The sequence below is a fragment of the Oratosquilla oratoria genome, chromosome 6, assembly GCF_046742065.1.
Source record: "Oratosquilla oratoria isolate Oo_2021 chromosome 6, ASM4674206v1, whole genome shotgun sequence".
NCBI classification, from domain to species: Eukaryota; Metazoa; Arthropoda; class Malacostraca; order Stomatopoda; family Squillidae; genus Oratosquilla; species Oratosquilla oratoria.
The window spans coordinates 84142434-84155773 of record NC_134782.1 but is presented as its reverse complement, the minus strand read 5'-3'; the positions used below and the strand labels follow the sequence as shown (position 1 = coordinate 84155773).

The 13340-nt window shown below is 41.0% G+C and overlaps 1 protein-coding gene across 5 annotated transcripts in view; it reads left to right on the top strand.

Moving 5' to 3' along the window:
• The window catches only part of bchs (WD repeat and FYVE domain containing 3 bchs), a 404566-nt gene that overhangs the window by 235149 nt on the left and 156077 nt on the right, over positions 1 to 13340 (top strand). For all 5 annotated transcript variants that reach the window (XM_076187465.1, XM_076187467.1, XM_076187468.1 and 2 more), the window contains exons 38-39: positions 2578 to 2670; positions 4435 to 4597. In XM_076187465.1, coding sequence (XP_076043580.1) covers positions 2578 to 2670; positions 4435 to 4597 — 256 coding nt within the window. The remainder of the gene's footprint in view (positions 1 to 2577; positions 2671 to 4434; positions 4598 to 13340) is intronic.

Genomic DNA, 13340 nt, shown 5'->3' with positions numbered 1-13340 from the left:
TTTATTTATAAAAAAAATATTACAGTAGTTGCATTTAAAACACAAAATTTAAAGATTATAAAATGATAAAACTTAATTTCTAATCATCAATATATATTACACATCAAACGTATTTCTAAAACCTTTATTTTCAATAAAATTACATTACATTCAAAACTTAAAACATTATAAAACTTTATTTATTTATTTATATAAAACCCTTCAAACTCGTCACAATCATCACTCTGTTTCGAAAAGTTGTTCGAACATATCACAAGATTCCTCAAATATGCCGTCATCGTAGGGATTCCAGTCCGGTTCCGGTGAGTCGACTTCGGCTTCGTCATCACTTTCATACAATAAATCATCTTCAGTGCCATCCATGGCATTAGATTCCAAATTTTTTAATAGATTTTATGATACTTTCGACCTTTACACTTTCCCAAGCTTTAATAACAAACTCGCAGAGAACATCAAGTGATGCACTACGCATAGCTCCACCTTTTGTAAATGACTTCTCTCCATTCGTCATCCACTCGTTCCATTGATACCTAACGTTATCTTTAAACGTCGAACCAGGAACGTAAATAAATCGTTTTTGTTAGTTGACGTGTGTTCTCAGAAAATCATGATACATGATTTGCTTTATTTCATTTATTTTGAATTTAAAAGCATACAGTAAGATTTCTCTGGTATAAGGATACAGTTAAGTAATGAGAAAGAAAAGAGAAAAAGCGAAAAAAAACAGCTGATAAACGTAATCAAAACAATTGTCTTTGTACGGTAGGTTTGATACACTAATGCTTTTGTAATTTAGCAGTCGCCTTATACTACCGATATGAGATAAATTCATAAAAATTTGCTCTAATTTTGTGCCTCGTCTTATACAAAGGTCGTCTTATACACGGAAATATACGGTAGACATTTAGGAATGGATGCGAAGAGGAGATTGTATGAAAGAGTGATTGTGCCAACAGCACTATATGGGGCAGAAACATGGAACATAAGAGAGGAAGAGAGAAAGAGTTTGAATGTGTTTGAGATGAGGTGTCTGAGAAGTATGATCGGGGTTACTAGGCTGGATAGAGTGAGAAATGAGGAGGTGAGGAGGAGAATGGGGCTGGAAAGGGAGTTGGGAGATCGGGTTGATGAAAGAGTATTGGGATGGTTTGGACACATGGAAAGAATGAGTGAAGAGAGATTAGTAAAAGAGGTATGGAAGGCAGATGTGGAGGGAGTGAACATGAGGGGGCAACCTAGGATGAGATGGATGGATGGGGTGAAAGGGGCTTTGGGGAAGAGGGGAATGTCTGTTGAGGAAGGACGGGAGAGGACAGAAGACGGGTGAATGGAAAATGGTTGTATATGGATGATTTTGTGACGCATGAGGTGGAATGGGTGGGGTGATGGGGGGTGAGGTAGTATGTGTGAGAAAAATTTGACGCCGCCCAAAGGTATTTCTCCCCGTCTTCTCCTTTTCTGCATGAGGGGACGGAGAGTGAGGGCTTGCCGAATTAATGAAGTGGCCTTGCTGTGGATGTGCTGTGTCTTGTGACACTGCCTCTGACCCAGGGCACTGGACAAGGTGCAGGGATAACCCATCATCCAGGAGGTGCCAAGATAAGAGGGAGGGTAGAGGGTGGAGGGGAGTGGAGTGTATTGGGGATGGAATGGGTGGGAATGGTTTTTATACCTTTGTTTTTTGGCTACCTCCCTTGTAAGGGGGGGAAAAACCTTTGGTATATGTTCGTCCACATTTGGAATATGCTGTTTCTGTATGGTCGCTGAATCTCATTAAAGACATTGACAGACTGGAAAAGTACAGCAGCAAGCCACAAAACTGATTCCAAGTATCAAAAATAAATCGTACGAAAATCGACTAAAACATGTGAATCTGTTTTCCCTAAAAAAGCATAGACTCCAAGGTGACTTGATACATGTATTTAGAATTCTAAAGGGAATTGATAACATCAAAAGTGACAAAATTTTCACACGGAATGAGAATCAGATAAGAAACAATGGTCTCAAACTGTCCGGAAATAGATTCAATTTGGAAGTGGGTAGAAACATCTTTGCCAACCGTGTAGTTAATGAATGGAATAAACTTCCTGCAGAGGTAGTGCAATATAGTTCATTTCGAAGCTTTAAGAATCGTTTAGATAAACACCTAAGCAAGATGCTGTAATGATTATAATATATTTTATATTATTTGTTTTTGTTTTGGTATCATTGGTCAGTTTGATTCTCATTATTAGTCATTTGTCAATTTATTATTATTTACTATTTACCTGTTGGTTTATCATTTATTTATACCTATGCATTTATTTATGTATTTTATTTATTTACATTATTATAGTTTTTATTTATTCAATTATTATTATTATGATTTTTTTTTGCATCCGACCTAGATATGGACCAATAAGTCTCCTGTTGGCATGCTCCGCCTTTGTAATCCTTTGTAATCCTTATTTGTAGGTAGGTTTCCCTGCTGCTCTGTCAATAGAAATCTTTGTTTACCCCCTGACCCTAAGGTCATCCTTTATAACCTCATTCCATGTCTTGTATGATGTGCCTCTTCTTAATGAAAATGTTTTACAGGAGTGTAGTTTTTGGAGCTGGAAATCATGAGCCCGAGTTTGTAGCATGCCTGACATACTGTTTACTACAGCTGACAGCAGACATGAAAATCAGGTGAGTTAAGATGTGTAGGAAATGAAATACATTAAAAAGTCACGAGTGAACAGGTCAATTGCGAATGCCCACATATCAAATATCTGATAGGGAAAATCAACAAGAAAATAAACATACTCAAATCAGTTGCAAACATTGGCTCTCAGCAGTAGAAACAAACTTAAATCACAGACTATAAAAATTCTTGAGGACAACACTCAACAATACTTCTACAGCATGGTTCCCAACAAATAAGAAAATAAACATAGACACCCAATAAATCATAGGAAATAATGCATTGAGGATAATAACAGGGTGCACCAAAATCACCCCAAGTGAACACCTACACAAATCCAAAATCCTTCCTGTAGAACATCAAATGAAAATGATAGGTACACAGGTGTATGCAAAAGCCTTCAACCCAACATCTCATTACAACATACAAGTGAAAAAAAAAAGAAATACTATTAATACTACAGCAGCCTACCACTGACACTGCAAAGCACATCCATACAAAAACCCGGAAGAAGATTGCAAATCGTTACAAGATGACCTACATAAAGTATGGGAATGGAGTCAGAAATACGAAATGAATTTCAATATCAAGAAATGTAGGATAATGGAGTTCGGAAAAGTTAAAAATGAGTTTCGGGAAAATATATGATGGGAGACAAAGAAGTAAAGAAAGTTAACTCAGAGAGGGACCTAGGAATAATCATCTCAAGTGACTTGACACCAGACAAAAATGTAAAGAAGATATTTGGAGAGACTTACAATTTGTTAAGATCAATGAAGGTGGCATTCGACTACATTGATGAAGAGATGGTTAAGAAATTAATTGTTACATTGATAAGACCGAAACTAGAATATGCTATATCATTGTGGGCACCTAGCACAAAGAAAAACACAAAGAAATTAGAAAGAATCCAAAGAGCAGTGACTAAGATGGCACCTACACTATCAAATTTGACATACGAACAAAGATTGGAGAAATTACAACTGACAACGTTAGAGCAGAGAAGGGAGAGAGGCGACTTGTTGACCATTTTCAGAATTATGAAAGGAATGGAAGTTCTTGATAGAGATGATCTATTAGAATGGGACCAAAGAGAAACAAGAGGGCACAAAGAAACTAAAGAAAGACAGCTACAGAAGAGATCTGAAAAAGAACAGTTTCCCACATAGAGTGATTGATGTCTGGAACAAATTGAACAGTGAAACAGTTAATGCCAGAACTATACACAAATTCAAAAGCAAACTGGATGTGGAGAGATACAAAAATGGGTTAAAACGAGCATAGCTCTAGTCCTGTAAAATACAATTAGGTAAATACAACTAGGTAAATACATTCACACTCAGATCTTAAAACAAATGCTTAAAATGCTTAAAACAGAAAAATTCTTCTCAAGAGAAGCAAGAACCACATTTGGATGACTGTTTAGGTCGTCATCCAGCACTAGGACAGTACCAACATATAGCCCTAAAAACAAACGGGCCCAGATACAACCATCACACAAAATAGACAGCACCTCATATTACACTGCCCCATCCTAGCTATACCCAGACATCAAGACCGTTTTTCTCTCTTGAGTGACTAAGGGGCCAATTCAGTGACTGTTGTGGACTCTGGGTTTCCTGGAAGAGATCTAAGGCAACAGATTGATTGGAAATGTCATTATAGTTTTGTTAGTTTGCTATGGCAACATACCTGTGCTTGAATTGGAATAGATAGGTTTTGTAAAATCTCTGCATATGATTAATTGGATTTACGTTGGCTTTCTGTAGTACTGATTCAAGTGGACGAACTGTGTGGCATGTCAATCCAAATACCAACAATCCAACAACAGAGGCAGAAGCATTGGCAACTCAAAGCCACAACCTAATGGCAACAGCAGCAACCAGAGTATGGGAAGAGCTGTACATCACCAAAAAGCCTGCTATTGAAGAGGTACTGTACTTTTTTATATTGTTAACATTGAGTGAAAGGAAACTGAAAATGAAAATTGAATGTGTGGTAGGTGGGATGTCAGAGTGACCTAAGCATTATAATCAATTCACCTCTTTCTTTGATTCTTCAATGTTGGTAGATTTAATGGTTTTAGTCCATTTGTTTTGCTTATCTTTGCTTATAAAAGGGGACAAGTGTGAGTGTAGTAGTTTCAGTGGGATTAGCTTGATTGAGAGGATTAGGAGAGGAACAAAGGGAGTAATTGGTGAGGAACAGTGTGGATTTAGGACAGGTAGAGGTTGTGTAGATCAGATTTTTGTGGTAAGACATATGTGAGAAAGCTATAGGAAAGGGAAAGGATGTTTTTTGGGCTTTTATGAATCTGGAAAAGGCTTATGACAGGGTAGACAGGAAGGCACTGTGGGAGGTTTTGCAGATATACGGGATAGGAGGAAAGCTTCTAGGAGCTGTCAAGAGTTTTTTAGAGAGTAGTAGAGCATGTGTCAGGATTAGAAATGGAGAGAGTGAGTGGTTCGAGGTAAAGGTGGGGCATCGTCAGGGATGTGATTGTCGCCCTGGCTGTTCAACTTATACATGGATGGGGTGGTGCGAGAGGTAAATGCATGGGGTTACTAGGCTGGATAGTGTGAGAAATGAGGTGGTGAGAAGGAAACCGGGGGTGGTAAGGGAGTTGGGAGATAGGGTTGATGAAAGAGTATTGGGATGGTTTGGACACATGGAAAGAATGAGTGAAGAAAGACTAGTAAAAGAGGTATGGAAGGCAGATGTGGAGGGAGTGAACATGAGGGGACGTCCTAGGATGAGATAGATGGATGGGGTGAAGGGGGCTTTGGGGAAGAGGGGAATGTCTGATGAGGAAGGACGGGAGAGGACAGAAGACAGGAATGAATGGAGAATGACTGTGTATGGATGATGATGTGATGCATGAGGTGGAATGGGCAGGGGGGATGGGGGGTGAGGTAGTATGTGTGAGAAAAATTTGACGCCGCCCGAAGGTATTTCTCCCCATCCTCTCCTTTTCTGCATGGGGGGACGGAGAGGGGGGGTCACCGATTTAATGAAGCGGCCTTGCTGTGGATATGCTGTGTCTTGCAACACTGCCTCTGACCCAGGGCACTGGACAAGGTGCAGGGATGACCCATCATCCAGGAAGTGATAAGATAAGAAGGAGGGTGGAGGGGAGTGGAGCGTATTTAGGGATGGAATGAGTGGGAATGGTTTTATGCCTTTTTCTTTTTGGCTACCTCCCTTGTAAGGGGGAAAAAACCTTGGTATATGTATGTATGTATGTTTTGCTTATCTCTTCCTGCTAACTTCAGAAACTTGCAGATTACTGCATTTGCTATAGCTTGTGACTTAAACTTAACTAGATTTCTTCAATATTGGTAGATATATTGCTTTAGTCTCTATTTGTATAAGACTTATTAATTACTTTATTTCCTATGGCTTGAACCTTAAACTTTATTTTCACTAGAAATGATCCATTCCTATTGTTCTTACACAACTCAAACACATCATCAGTCTCATCAGTCACATTTGAGTAATATCTCATAATCATAGAGGTAATTTCCTAGGGCATTTGCATTGTGCATGCCTTCCATGAAGTAATGCAGTGTTTTCTTCAGATAACAATTACCACATTTAGCCTTTTGTCTACATCTCGAATAAGAGATTCACATTTAACCTTTCCCACTTCTTCCAACCTAACATATTGTTCTCACCTCTGATGCTCCACAATCTCTTTAAAATTATTGGCCTGATAACTAACCCTCCTGAATATTCAACATTTTATTGATCTTATTCTTATTTGACTTTATCATAGTGCCATTTGCTTAATGGTATTGAAAAGATTAATTTTCTCATTTGTCAAAGTCTCATAGGGACGCTCTTGTCTTTGCCATAGCTTATTTCAAATGAACGAGAAAAGTTGATACCATATAATGAAGAGCTGGGGGTGAATTAGTGCCATTTGTTTGGGCCTGCTGTAGAATTATTGTGTTTTGCTGCATTATCAATGACCCTTCATCCCTTAGGTAAGATGGGTGGGGCAGTGAACAGGTTTTGAGAGGATGTAGGATGGATGTTGGGTCGGTGTATACTTCAACTTGGCCAGCCTCTTTATAAGAAGGGAAAGGCCTTTTAGTAAACATATGAATGTATTATCTTAGATAAGATGAAAATAAGGGTGGTGGATGGGAGTGGAAGGGGTGGGAATGGGTGCGTGCCTTGACTTGGTTACCTCCATTATAAAGGGTAAAAAGTCCTTGGTATTTAAATAGATGAATGCATATGTATGCATGTATGAATGTATGTATGTGTACTCATATATAGTAAAACCATAAATCAGGATGGGTATGTTTATTGAGCATGGAAGTGAGAAGGTGGGAGATAGGGGTGAGTGGAGAACAGCTATGTATAGATAATACTGTGATGCAAGGGAGGGAGCAGGTGGGGGATGGTGGGGGAAAGAGAGCTATGCTAGTAGTGACCTGCTTTTGTATCTTTCTGCATCCAATTTGTTCTTAAAGTCATGTATAGTTTTAGCACTCACTGTTTCCTCATTCAGATTGTTCCAGAAATCTATCACTCTGTGTGGGAAGCTATTCTTTTTCAGATCTCTTCTGTAATTTTCTTTCTTAAGTTTCTTCTCATGCCCTCTTGTTTTTCTTCAATCCCACTTTAGTAAGTCATCTCTATCAAGAATTTCCATCCCTTTCCTAATTCTGTAGATGGTTAGCAAATCACCTTTCTCTTTGTTCCAGGGTTGGTAGATTTAGTTTATCCAATCTTTGTTCGTATGTCAAATTAGAGAATGTTGGCACCATCTTTGTTGCTGCTCTTTGAATTCTTTCTAGTTTTTTCATATTCTTTTTAACTAGGTGACCATAGTGTCGCAGTGTATTCCAATTTTGGTCTTATCAGTGTAACTAGTATTTTCTTAACCATTTCTTCATCCATGTAGTCAAAGGCTACTTTCATCGATCTTAATAAGTTGAAAGTTTCTCCTACTAATTTGTTGACATGTTTGTCTGGTGTCATGTCATTTGAGATAGTTACTCCTTGGTCCCTTTCTGTGTTTACTTTTTCACTTCCTTTGGACCAATTTTATATTGACATGATATTCTATTTTTGCTTTTTCCAAATTCCATTATGCTACATCTCTTGATGTTGAAGTTCACCTCGCACTTCTGACTCCATTTCCAGAGTTTGTCTAGGTCTTCTTGAAAAGATTTGCAGTCTCCCTCTGTACTTACTCTCTTGAGTAGTTTCGCATCATCTGTAAAGAAGTTCATTCCTCACCTTCATCCATATTATTTATATAAATAGCAAACATTATTGGAGCCTTGTGGGAATCCACTTATCATCTCTTCCATTCAAGAAATCTTTCATCCATTCCAATAATTTTCCTTGTATTCCACCTATTATTTAGATTTTTCTTATTAGCTTATTGTGTGGTACTTTGTCAAAAGCCTTTTCTAAGTCCAAGAAAGCACAATCTGCCCATCCATCTCTTTCTTGTATTACTTCTATTAATCTTGAGTAAAAGCATATTAAGTTTGTGGTACATGATTTTCCACTTCTAAAACCAAATTGTTTAGGATTTAGTATTTTGTTCTCTTCCAAGTGTTTAATCCATTTATTTTTAATAACTTTTTCGTATATTTTTGCTAATGTGCTTGTAAGGGATACTGGTATATAGTTTGTTGGATTATCTTTGACTCCTTTGTATATTGTTACAATATTTGGTCATGTGTGAATGATATTTTGATGCAGTCTTAAGGGATTTTTCCCCATCCTCTATTTTTCTACATGAGGGGGGCAGAGGGGGGGGGGTTGCAAATTAAGTGAACCAGCTTTGCTGTGTCTTGCTACATTGCTTCTGACCTAAGGCAGTGAACGGGATGCAGGGATAACTCATCATCCATGAGGAGTCAAGATGAGAGGGAGGAGAGGATGATGATTAGGAGTGGAGTGTATTGGGGATGAAGTGGGTTGGGGTGGATATATGCCTTTTGACTTTGGCTACCTCCCTGGTAAGGGGGAGGAAGGGCTTTGTATATATACCAAGGCTTTTTCCCCCTTACAAGGGAGGTAGCCCCCCCAAAAAAGTCATAAAAATCATTCCCACCCATCCCACCCCCAATACACTCCACTCCCCTCCACCCCTACCCTCCCTCTTATCTTGACACCTCCTGGATGACAGGTCATCCCTGTATCTTGTCCACTGCCCTGGGTCAGAAGTAGTGTCGCAAGACACAGCATATCCACAGCAAGGCCACTTCATTAATTCGGCAACCCCACCCTCTCCGTCCCCTCATGCAGTAAAGAAGAAGACAGGGAGAAATCCCTTCGGGCTGTGTCAAATTTTTCTCACACATACTACCTCACCCCCCCATCCCCCACCCAACCTCATGCATCACAACTTCATCCATATACAACCATTCTCCATTCACCCCTGTCTTCTGTCCTCTCCTGTCCTTCCTCATCAGACATTCCCCGCTTCCCCAAAGCCCCCATCCATCCATCTCATCCTAGGTCGCCCCCTCATGTTCACTCCCTCCACATCTGCCTTCCATACTTCTTTTACTAGTCTTTCTTCACTCATTCTATCCATGTGTCCATACATACATACATACATATACCAAGGCTTTTTCCCCCTTACAAGGGGGGTAGCCAAAAAGAAAAAGGCATAAAATCATTCCCACCCATTCCATCCCTGAATACACTCCACACCCCTCCACCCTCCCTCTTATCTTAGCACCTCCTGAATGACGGGTCATCCCTGCACCTTGTCCACTGCCCTGGGTCAGAAGCAGTGTCGCAAGACACAGCACATCCACAGCAAGGCCGCTTCATTAAATCGGCGACCCCCCTCTCCGTCCCCCCATTGCATAAAATGAGAGGACGGGGAGAAATCCCTTCAGGCTGCGTCAAATTTTGCTCACACATACTACCTCACCCCCCATCCACCCGCCCATTCCACCTCATGCAATCACAACATCATCCATATACAACCATTCTCCATTCACCCGTCTTCTGTCCTCTCCCGTCCTTCCTCAACAGACATTCCCCTCTTCCCCAAAGCCCCCTTCACCCCAACCATCCCAATACTCTTTCATCAACCCTATCTCCCAACTCCCTTTCCAACTCTGTTCTCCTCACCTCCTCATTTCTCACTCTATCCAGCCTAGTAACCCCTATCATACTTCTCAGACACCTCATCTCAAACACATTCAAACTCTTTCTCTCTTCCTCTCTTCTGTTCCATGTTTCTGCCCCATACAGTGCTGTTGGCACAATCACTTCTTCATACAATCTCCTCTTAGCATCCATTCCCAAATGTCTATTTCTCATTACACTTTTTAATCCAAGGCATTTACCCGCTTCTCTCAATCTACATTCTACCTCCACTCCCTTTCCTGCCACATTTGCACCCAAGTATCTAAAACTATCCACTTCCTCCAATCGCTCTCCCTTAATGCTCACTTCCAGTCTGCTGCCACTTTCACCCCTTGTACATCTCATCACTTTGCATTTACCCACATTTATCTTCAACTTCCTTCTTTCACATACTCTCCCAAAATCTGTCACCAACTTCCTCAATCCCTCCTCTGATCCTGCCACAAGTGCAGTGTTGTCTGCAAACAACAGCTGGCTCATCTCCCACTTTTCTCTATTTTCTTTAACCATCTCCAATCCCCAACCCACCACCCTTGCATTTACTTCTCGCACTACCCCATCCATGTATAAGTTGAACAGCCAGGGCGACATAACACATCCCTGATGAAGTCCCACCTTTACCTTGAACCACTCACTCTCTCCATTTCTAATCCTGACACATGCTCTACTACTCTCTAAAAAACTCTTGACAGCTCCTAAAAGCTTTCCTCCTATCCCATATATCTGCAAAACCTCCCACAATGCCTTCCTGTCTACCCTGTCATAAACCTTTTCCAGATCCATAAAAGCCCAAAAATCATCCTTACTTTTTCCTATAGCTTTCTCACATATATGTCTTACCACAAAAATCTGATCTACGCAACCTCTACCTGTCCTAAATCCACACTGTTCCTCACCAATTACTCCCTTTGTTCCTCCTCTCAATCAAGATCCTCCCATAAGCCTTCCCAACTATGCTTAAAAAGCTAATCCCTCTGAAACTACTATACTCACACTTGTCCCCTTTTCCCTTGTAAAGTGGAAATATACAGGCACTTCCCCAGTCCTCCGGCACTCTACTCTCTTTCAAACAAATGTTAAATAACCTCACCAGCCAGTCCACCATCACTGTACCTCCTTTTTTCAGACATTCTGCATGGCATCCATCCAACCCAACAACAATATCCAACATAGGTGCCTTACCTGCTTTCATCATCTTAACAACTGCCTTCACTTCATTCTTCCTTATTTCTCCTCCATTTTCCTCACTCATCATGGTAATTTTCTTAGCACTTCCCACTTCAACTATCTTTCCCTCCCTATCCTCCTTCACATTTAGTAACTCTCTAAAATACTCTGCCCATCTTCCTCTTACTGCCTTCTCTTCCATTATTACCTATCCATTTACACCTTTTACCTTTTCTTCTCTACTTGATTCGCCTCCTCTTCCTCTCTTAATTTCTTTCCAAAACATCTTTACTTTTTCTTGTTAAGTGTAGTTGGGAAGGCTTATGGGAGGATCTTGATTGAGAGGATTAGGAGAGGAACAGAGGGAGTAATTGGTGGGGAACAGTGTGGATTTAGGACAGGTAGAGGTTATGTAGATCAGATTTTTGTGGTAAGACAGATATGTGAGAAAGCTATAGGAAAGGGGAAGGATGTTTTTTTGGCTTTTATGGATCTGGAAAAGGCTTACGATAGGGTAGACAGAAAGGCACTGTGGGAGGTTATGCAGATATACGGGATAGGAGGAAAGCTTCTAGGAGCTGTCAAGAGTTTTTATGAGAGTAGTAGAGCTTGTGTCAGGATTAGAAATGGAGAGAGTGAGTTGTTCGAGGTATAGGTGGGACTTCGTCAAGGATGCGTTATGTCACCCTGGCTGTTCAGCTTATACATGGATGGGGTAGTGTGAGAGGTAAATGCAAGGGAAGTGGGTCAGGGACTGGAGATGGTTAAAGAAAATGGAGAAAAGTGGGAGGTGAGCTAGCTGTTGTTTGCAGACGACACTGCGCTTGTGGCAGGATCGGAGGAGGGATTGAGGAAGTTGGTGACAGAGTTTGGGAGAGTATGTGATAGAAGAAAGCTGAAGATAAATGTGGGTAAAAGTAAGGTGATGAGATGTACAAGGGGTGAAAGTGGCAGTAGACTGGAAGTGAGCATTAAGGGAGAGCGACTGGAGGAAGTAGATAGTTTTAGATACTTGGGTGCAAATGTGGCAGGAAAAGGTGGAGTGAAGGTGGAGGTAGAATGTAGATTGAGAGAAGCGAGTAAATGCCTTGGTGGATTGAAGGTGTGTAATGAGGAATAGACATTTGGGAATGGATGCTAAGAGGAGACTATACGAAGGAGTGATTGTGCCAACAGCACTATATGGGGCAGAAACATGGAACATAAGAGAGGAAGAGAGAAGGAGTTTGAATGTGTTTGAGATGAGGTGTCTGAGAAGTATGATGAGGGTTACTAGGCTGGATAGAATGAGAAATGAGGAGGTGAGGAGGAAAACAGTGGTGGAAAGGGAGTTGGGAGATAGGGTTGATGAAAGAGTATTAGGATGGTTTGGACACAAGGAAAGAATGAGTGAAGAAAGACTAGTAAAAGAGGTATGGAAGGGAGATGTGGAGGGAGTGAACATTAGGAGACGTCCTAGGATGAGATGGATGGACGGGGTGAAGAGGGCTTTGGGGAAGAGGGGAATGTTTGTTGAGGAAGGACGGGAGAGGACAGAAGACAGGGGTGAATAGAGAATGGTTGTATATGGAGGATGTTGTGATGCATGAGGTGGAATGGACGGGGGGATGGGGGGTGAGGTAGTATGTGTGAGCAAAATTTGACGCAGCCCGAAGGGATTTCTCCCCGTCTTCTCCTTTTATGCATGGGGGGACAGAGGGGGGGTCGCCGATTTAATGAAGCGGCCTTGCTGTGGATGTGCTGTGTCTTGTGACACTGCTTTTGACCCAGGGCAGTGGACAGGGTGCAGGGATGACCCATCATCCGGGAGGTGCTAAGATAAGAGGGAGGGTGGAGGGGTGTGGAGTGTATTCAGGGATGGAATGGTTGGGAATGTTTTTATGCCTTTTCCTTTTTTGGCTACCTCCCTTGTAAGGGGGAAAAAGCCTTGGTATATGTATGTATGTGTAAAACATCTTTATTACTTTCAATATTTTCTGTCATACTCTTATCCCATTTCACATGTGCTCTCCTCTTTGCCTCCTTTATCTTGTGCTTTACTTCTCTTTTCTTTGTACCTCACATATGACTCCCTCATCCTATTTTGCAACCAATCTGTGAAAGCTTGCTTCTTCTCTTCTACAACCTTCTTTGTTTCCTCATCCCACCACTCACTACCCTTCCTTGTATTTCCTCCCGTCCTTCTTGTTCCACACACCATCTTTGCAAAGCTTTTGACTCCCTCTTTGAACCATCCCCATTCCTCCTGCACTCCTAGCTCTACTCTATCCTTCACTCCCTCCCTCTCCTCTCTCAGGTTCTTGTACTCCTTATCCTTCTCATTTAAGCAGTTCACTCTAAGCACCTCCCTACCTTTTGTCCTTTTCCTCTTTCT